The sequence below is a fragment of the Pleurodeles waltl genome, chromosome 3_1 (genome assembly GCF_031143425.1).
Source record: "Pleurodeles waltl isolate 20211129_DDA chromosome 3_1, aPleWal1.hap1.20221129, whole genome shotgun sequence".
Lineage (NCBI taxonomy): Eukaryota > Metazoa > Chordata > Amphibia > Caudata > Salamandridae > Pleurodeles > Pleurodeles waltl.
In genome coordinates, this window is record NC_090440.1 from 147,073,305 (window position 1) to 147,082,197 (window position 8,893).

At 54.7% G+C, this 8,893-nt stretch overlaps 1 protein-coding gene across 1 annotated transcript; it reads right to left on the reverse strand.

The window, feature by feature from the left end:
- Positions 1 to 3,753: 3,753 nt before the first annotated feature.
- Positions 3,754 to 8,676, reverse strand: KCNA4 (potassium voltage-gated channel subfamily A member 4). Its single transcript, XM_069221975.1, has 2 exons — positions 8,180 to 8,676; positions 3,754 to 7,177 (listed from the first exon to the last, which is right to left on the reverse strand). The coding sequence occupies exon 2, from the start codon at positions 6,013 to 6,015 to the stop codon at positions 4,048 to 4,050; it is 1,968 nt and encodes a 655-aa protein (XP_069078076.1). The 5' UTR covers positions 6,016 to 7,177; positions 8,180 to 8,676; the 3' UTR covers positions 3,754 to 4,047.
- Between the last annotated feature and the right edge of the window lie 217 nt (positions 8,677 to 8,893).

The window sequence follows — 8,893 nt, forward strand, 5'->3', positions numbered from 1 at the left end:
AGATGCACTACGGGCCCGCACTGCACTTCAGCACTGACTTCAGCACTGAGGGCGGGTTAAGATGAGACAGACACACTACGGGCCCGTACTGCACTTCAGCACTGACTTCAGCACTGAGGGCGGGTTAAGATGAGACAGATACACTACGGGCCCGCACTGCACTTCAGCACTGACTTCAGCACTGTGGGCGGGTTAAGATGAGACAGATACACTACGGGCCCGCACTGCACTTCAGCACTGTGGGCGGGTTAAGATGAGACAGATACACTACGGGCCGCACTGCACTTCAGCACTGAGAGCGGGTTAAGATGAGACAGATGCACTACGGGCCCGCACTGCACTTCAGCACTGAGAGCGGGTTAAGATGAGACAGATACACTACGGGCCGCACTGCACTTCAGCACTGTGGGTGGGTTAAGATGAGACAGATGCACTACGGGCCCGCACTGCACTTTAGCACTGTGGGCGGGTTAAGATGAGACAGATGCACTACGGGCCCGCACTGCACTTCAGCACTGACTTCAGCACTGAGGGCGGGTTAAGATGAGACAGACACACTACGGGCCCGTACTGCACTTCAGCACTGACTTCAGCACTGAGGGCGGGTTAAGATGAGACAGATACACTACGGGCCCGCACTGCACTTCAGCACTGACTTCAGCACTGTGGGCGGGTTAAGATGAGACAGATACACTACGGGCCCGCACTGCACTTCAGCACTGTGGGAGGGTTAAGATGAGACAGATACACTACGGGCCCGCACTGCACTTCAGCACTGAGGGAGGGTTAAGATGAGACAGATGCACTACGGGCCCGCACTGCACTTCAGCACTGTGGGCGGGTTAAGATGAGACAGATGCACTACGGGCCCGCACTGCACTTCAGCACTGACTTCAGCACTGAGGGCGGGTTAAGATGAGACAGACACACTACGGGCCCGCACTGCACTTCAGCACTGACTTCTGCACCGAGGGCGTGTTAAGATGAGACAGATGCACTACGGGCCCACACTGCACTTCAGCACTGGAGGGCGGGTTAAGATGAGACAGATGCACTACGGGCCCGCACTGCACTTCAGCACCTGAGGGCGTGTTAAGATGAGACAGATGCACTACGGGCCCGCACTGCACTTCAGCACTGTGGGCGGGTTAAGATGAGACAGATGCACTACGGGCCCGCACTGCACTTCAGCACTGACTTCAGCACTGAGGGCGGGTTAAGATGAGACAGACACACTACGGGCCCGCACTGCACTTCAGCACTGACTTCAGCACTGAGGGCGGGTTAAGATGAGACAGATGCACTACGGCCCCGCACTGCACTTCAGCACTGTGGGCGGGTTAAAATGAGACAGACACACTACGGGCCCGCACTGCACTTCAGCACTGTGGGTGGGCTAGGGTGAGACAGATACAGGGCGTGTCCCGCACTCAAGGGCTTTTGGGTGGGTAACAGTGCTACTGGATGGGTCCTGCATTGTAGTCATGGGCTGTGGGTGAGATAGGGTGACAGAGCTGCAGGATGGGCCCTGCGCTGCACTCAAGGGCTATTGGTGGGGTAAAGTGACAGAGCTGCAGGATGGACCCTGAGCTGCAGTCAAGGGCTGTGGGTGGGTTAGGGTGACAGAGGTACAGGATGGGCCCTGCACCGCAGGCAAGGGCTGTGGGTGTGTTAGGGTGACAGAGCTACAGGACGGGCCCTGGGCTGCAGTCAATGACTGTGAATGTGTTAATGCAACAAGGCAGTAAGATTAGCCCTGCACTGCAGTCCAGCAGTGTGGGCTGATTAGGGTGACAAAGCTGCAGGAAGGGTCTCACATTGCCGTCCAGCACTGCGGGTGTATTAGGACGTTAAACCTTCAGGGTGAGCCCCATACTGCAGTTCAACAATGTGGGTATATTATGGTAACAGAGAAAAAAGTCAATCCTTGCACTGCAATTCAGCACAGTGGCTAGATTAGGGAGACAAAGATGCAGGATTGCCCTGAACCCCAATCCACACAGTAGGATCCACCCTGTATTGCAGTTTTAGCACTGTGGGTGAATTGGGGCGATAAACCTTCAGGGTGGACTCCACACTGCAGTTCAACAATGTGGGCATATTATGGTGTCAGAGGTAAAAGTTAAGTTTTGCACTAACATTCAGCATAGTGGCCTAATTAGGGGGACAGAGATACAGGATTGCCCTGCACCCCAGTCCACATTGTAGGATACGCCCTGTATTCCAGTCTTGGCACTGTAGGTGAATTAGGGCGATAAACCTACAGGGTGTGCCCTACACTGCAATTCAATAATGCTGAAATATTATAGTGACAGAGATAAAAGCCAAGCCTTGTGCTGTCACTCAGCGTAAATGGCTGGATTAGGAGAACAGAGATGCAGGATTGCCCTGTAACCTGTAGTGCAGTCTAGGCACTGTGGGTGCATTAGGGAAATAAAACTTCAAAATGCCCCCCACACTTCAGTTCAACAATGTGGGCATATTATGGTGACAGAGATGAAAGCCAGGACCTGCACTGACATTCAGTGGAGCAGGTGAGTTTTTGGGGAGGAGGCACAGCTGCAGGATTGGCCCCGCACACTGTGGGATGGGCCCTGCATTGTAGTCCATTGCCTTCTGATAGTCAAGTGATGAACAAGGGCGCAAGAGCTTGAAGACGACCTTGCACTGCAGTTCAGCTGTGCCTGATGGGCCAGAGTAGGAAAGCTGAAGGATGGGTCAGCAGACCAGAAGTGGGGGTGAGTTTGGGTGACAAGCAGTAGACTAGGCACTGCACTACAGACCTCTTCTGCAGGCGGATATATAAGGCTGCAAACGCGGAAGGACTGGCTCTGCACTGCAGTCCAGTGCTGAAGATGTATTAAAAGATGCAGGGGGGGTCAGTAATGGTGACAGAGCTGTCTCCGAGTCCTGCTCTTCAGTTCTGCACGAGGAGATGGATTAGGCTGACCGAAGTGCACGATGAGGCCTGCACTTCTATCCAGCACACTGCGTATGTTATTGAACCACAGCTGCATTGTCGGCCCTGCGCACCTTTCAAGCACTGTGGGATGAATTGGGATGACAAAGTAGCAGATTGGGGAATGCACTGCAGCCCAGTACTGTCAATGAGCTCCGGTGTGGGCTCTGTCCTGCGGCCCAGCACTGTGGGAGGGGTTAGGGTGCAAAGCTAAAGGACGGGCCCTGCACTGCAGCTCTGTGGGTGACATAAGGTAGCAACGATGCAGTATAGCCCTGGTCCTGCAGTCCAGCACTGTGGGCAGGTTAAGGTGCCTGGACTTCTAGAGGGGCCCTTTGCTGCAGCTTAGCAGTATGGACGGATTAGGGTGACAAAGTCGCAGATTGGGTCCGGCCCTGGGTTGGGTTAGGGTGTCAGATTATAGGGAGACCATGCACTGAAGTGAAGGACTATGTGATGTGTTAGTTTAACAGAGCTCCAGGATGGACCCTGCCATGGAGACCACCACTGTAAGTCGACAGGATTGTGCTACAGTGAAGCACTTTGAGATGGGTTAAGTCACACAGGGTCCCCCGAAGCTGTCTGACCTCGTGGGTTTGCGGCTGCCCGAAACGCCGTGGAAGGGGCTCCAAACTAGGAAGTTATCTTAACTGCAATTTTTTATTTTGTTTTGCAAAGATCCCTGGTATGTTTTAAATGTGATATATATGTATATATATATATATATATATATATATATATATATATATATATATATATATATATATATATATATATATATATACACACACACACACACATATATATAACCACTGCACTCTCCAATGCATACAAAGTCTTGGCAGCACGGCTCCCCAAAAAGTGCTCAGAGATTAAATACATACATAGTCCTGGGCAAGACCCCGAAAGTGCTCAGTCATGAGAGACACATACTCGTGGGCAGGATCACCCAAAGTGCCTATGCAGTGCTCTGCGGTGGGGGGGCAAAGTTATTCAAGATCAGATGCACAAGTGATCGCAGATATGTCCCCCACACTGTTCAGGCACCGGGTGCATCCAGAGCTGCGGACAGGGCGTGTATAAAGTGCTCAGACATCCGTCTCCAGGGGGTCAATGTTCAGGCAGTTCCTCTTGAGGGTCCCACTGCCATTGCCCGTGTTTTCCTTGTCACACAGGGCCTCCTTGATGCCCTCCTCCATCTCCAGGTACTCGGACCTTTCCTCCTCCAGGGAGGAGGCCGTTGAGCTCCTCAGCCGCCGCAGCAGCTGCCCGGGAAGGATGGTGCAGCTGGTGGCGCCCTGCGGGCTCTGCTCCTCGTTCTCCGTCTCCCGGTGGTAGAAGTAGTTAAAGTTAGAGACAATAACGGGCACGGGCAGAGCGATGGTCAGCACCCCCGCGATGGCGCAGAGGGAGCCCACAATCTTGCCCCCCACCGTGATGGGCTTCATGTCCCCGTAGCCCACCGTGGTCATTGTTACTACGGCCCACCAGAAGGCGTCCGGGATGCTCTGAAAGTGCGTGGCCGGCTCGTCGGCCTCGGCGAAGTAAACGGCGCTGGAGAAGAGGATGACCCCGATGAAGAGAAAGAAGATGAGTAGGCCCAGCTCCCGCATGCTGGCCCGCAGCGTGTGGCCCAGGATCTGCAGCCCCTTGGAGTGGCGCGAGAGCTTGAAGATGCGGAAGACGCGCACCAGGCGGATGATGCGCAGGATGGCGAAGGACATGGCCTGCTGCCCGTTGCCGCCCTGCTGCTGCTGCTGCGCCAGGTCCGTGCCCAGCGTGATGAAGTAGGGCAGGATGGACACGATGTCGATGGTATTCATGATGTTCTTGAAGAAGTCCGTCTTGCTGGGGCAGGACCAGAAGCGCACGGCGAACTCGAAGGAGAACCAGACGATGCACACCGTCTCCACGATGAAGAAGGGATCGTTCAGGGTGCTGTGCGCGCCTGGCGCGCGCAGGGTCTGGTTCAAAGATCCCGGGGGCAGCACCAAGTCCTTGTCGTCCCGAAACTCGGGCAAAGTTTCCAGGCAGAAGATGACGATGGAGATGAGGATGACGAGCACCGAGACGATGGCGATGCCCCGCGCCGGGCTGGAACTCTCCGGGTACTCGAAGAGCAGCCAGAACTGGCGCTTGTACTCGTTCTCCGGCAGCGCCTTCTCCTCCTCCTTGACGAAGCCCTCGTCCTCGCGGTACTTGAGCATGGCCTCCTCGCCCAGCTCGTAGAACTTGACCTCCTCGGAGAAGACATCGAAGGGGACACTGACGGGTCGCTTCAGCCGGCCCCCGGACTGGTAGTAGTACAGGATGGCGTCAAAGCTGGGCCGGTTGCGGTCGAAGAAGTACTCATTGCGCAGGGGGTCAAAGTAGCGCATCCTTTTCTCGGGGTCGCCCAGCAGGGTTTCGGGGAACTGCGCCAAGGTCCGCAGCTGGGTCTCGAACCTGAGACCCGACACGTTGATGACGACCCGCTCGCAGCACTCTAGGGGGCTGTAAAGGGGGTCCTGGGAGGGCGGCGGAGTGGCCGGCGCAGGGGGGCCGTCCGTGGAGAGGCGCAGCAGGAGAGAGGCCACCTCCTCGTCAGCCTCCTCCTCTTGCTCCTGGCCCATGCCAGTGAAGGCGAGCAGCCGGCCGCCCTCCCAGCCCTCGCCGCCCTCCTGCTGCTGCAGCATGCGCTCCTCTGAGCCGCTGGGGGCCAGCTCCGAGGGGAAGGTGCCGGTGCATTCGTTGCCCTGGTGATGCGCCTGCTCCTTGCTCCGCTCCCGGCAGCTCAGCAGCCAGCGGGGCTGCAGCCTCCTTTTCCTCTTGCCTCTGCTCCTCAGGGGCTCCTGTTGCTGGGAGGAGGTGGGGGCGGCGGCCGCTCCGGGGCCCTGGCACGAGGAGGAGGTGCCACCACAGCCGCCCCCCTCAGCCGAGTTGGCACGATTGTGGGCCAGGCGCTCCCTCTCACGTTCCCTCTCACGCTCCCGGGCGGCGGCCCGCGCCTGGGCGTAGCCATAGGGCAGGTGACTGTTGCAGCCAGAGCTGTCTGCACTCGCCATTGCCGCCTCCATGTCTTGTTGCACTTTGGTGTTTCTTTAGGGTGTCTGAAAAAGTTTTGCCCTTTCTCTGCGTGCCGTTATTTCACCAAGATCCACAGACCAGATTGGCAGGTGCCTCGAATAAAGCAGCAGCCCAACATGGTGAACTCTTCTGTTTGTGTGTGCCAAGGGCTCGTGTGGACTCATGGCCGATGTGCCCAGGGCGTCATGCGGTGTCGCAATAATTCCACAAAGTTAAACTCAAGAAACGGATGCCTGGGAGTTGGGCTTCTCCAAACCCTGCATGGCTGGTGTGAACGCTTGGGCTGTTTAGCGCTCTCCTTCTGCCTCTTTCAATTTATGTCTAGGAAAGGTCACGAGCAGGTAACGTTCAACTGCTGCTGTTATGCCGACTGATTTTCAGCAGAAGGGCTCTCCATACGCGAGCCCCTTGAGCCAAATAATTGATTCCGTCGATCCTTCTCGTGCCAGCCCCTGCACTCGTGAACCGACCTTTATCCAGGTACATTTTTTCAAATTTCCGTTTCCAAACCCGATGTCTGTGCGAAGTATGCGAAACAAAGCGTATTTTTTTCCAAAATGATATACACCACCTTCCCTAACTGGCAAAGACTGACTGTACAGTTTCCCTTTTGGAAAGAAAAGCTGAAGAAAGTTGTAAAATCCACAGATTGCATTCTATGTATGTAGAAGGTAAGCTGTCGGATTGCAGCAGGGGATGAGAAATGGCCTCAGTTTCGCAGGGCCACTATCACTGGTGGCGTCAAACTTCCGAGCAGGGATTGCATCGTCGACATCCCCCGAAATCCCCCAAAAGGCAAACATCCCGCCAAAACGTGACAGAGTAGAGTCCCCTGAACGCCATGGAAACTTTCCAAGCAGCCTCATTTGACAGAATCCTCTCAGCTGAACGCTCGAGACCGGGAGGCATAGTGAGGCTGCGGCCTGGTGGGGCGCAAAATCCGAGGGCAGAGCAGGCGGCTCCAGGCCATAGCTTCAAGGGGAGGGTCCACACATGACTGTTTGCCCAGAGCCGCCTCTTCCGCCCTGTCAGTAGCGGTTCCCAGTCTGAGGCGCCCGGGGGCAGGGACCAGCAGTAGCAGGCAGCGGTTCCAGCTGCTGGCTCTCCATGGAGGGCAGGCAGGAGGCGCCCAGTGCAGATCAGGAGCTAAGCCTGAGGGAAAAAAACACAAACAGAGAGGAAAGACTCGTTAATGTGTCCTCAGAGACCCCCAGAGGCGACAAGTAACAAATCACAACGCATTCTTCATTCACAGGCAACAAGCCGCCCTGTGGCCCTGCTCTGATTTTTTTAACGTTGAAAATCAATGTTTTGGGACGTTTATGCCATTGTATCGCTGCAATTAAGCGCAGAAAATGAACGGGCACATGTATGATCATGCAAGCATTTAGCAGAGGAATGCACATAAAACCAGGCACACACTCTACTTCATCAGTTACAAATTGTTTCTATTCGAGCCACTGGTAGCAAAAGGCGATTTACTATACACACGTCCATCGAAAAATAACAAAGGGTCTCCTAATGGTCATGTCGCCTGACACCAACAACCAATGCAAATGAAATACACGGACGTTTTTAATAGCTTTTCTTTGTGTGATTGAACATCGTTTGACAGCACTTGGTCCTTCGGAACTTATTTTCAACGAGCCAACCGGAATTTCGATTGGGGTGGTCGCATTGGAAACAAGTGGGTGTGTACTAGTGGGCGTGTCCTCATTAAAACCTGGATGGGTGACACTCTATGTCAATCAAGGATGCTACTGCAGTGACAGACTTTGAACCCCATCACCCCCCCCCCCCCCCCCGGAGACACATATAAATCCATGCAGCCACAAGTCTAACAGTCCTAATGAAATGATGGTGAGTGGGGGAGGGCGGGAGATGGGGTTTTGGGCAGGAACTTATTTTATATGTGAACAGCACCTTTATTAATTACCTTTCAAGTGCTTTGCTATCACACTGCATGCCAATCGGCCCTTTATTTTGCACCACCCATATAAACCTAATTTCTCGTACGTGCCCATAGCCTGACGCAGACATCCATTTCCTGTCCACATAAATCGCATTATTGCCGAAGAATTAGCAACGCAGCTTAAATGCAATGTTCAAACAGCTGTCACTTTATACGCACCCTGCCCGAAACTGCAGACTTACCGCTCCAGGATTGGGGGTCTGTAGGGGTAGATGCATGGGGGCTGTTGACGTCTTTTACAAGGTTGAAGCCAGCCCGGGCCTCCCATGAACCGAAATCTCGGCGCTTCGCGCGATCGGGCTAAAAGCGAACAGATTTACGACTTGTTGGTGAGTCCGGTGTAAACTGGAAGCAGTAATCATATGAAAACAGCGACGGTCTCTGCCCTTCCACTCGACCCCGTGGGCACAGGAAGCCTGCTGTTCCGGTGCCCTCAGCTGACTGGTTTAGAATATCGACAAAAACATGCCCGGATGGTGGCACATCTCTCCCACCCAGTGTTTGGGGGCTGGCTGCGCGCCCTCCTCCTCCGGCCGAAGCCCTGGCTTGTTGCCTTCCGCACGCACTAGGTGCATATATTTATGCCTCTGCGACGCACAGGTTTAATTCCCAGTCCGGATCCAGCAGTTCAGGAAACTCTGCTCAGCCGGTGCAGGCTGTTATGGGAACAAGTGCTGCGAGTCATCTCCAATTCCCAACTGTGCGTGTGTGCCACTAAAGGACGCTTGTCCGGGCTCAGCCTGATTTTATCCCAGGACTCGCCGGCACCAAGGCGCCCTCTGGTGGCGGCCGACTGGAACTGCCGCAGCCACAGACGAGGGATGCCCTGCGCTTCGCTTGTTATTAGAATATTAATTATTGAATGTTGCGAACGTGAATTATGGATGTGTATAACC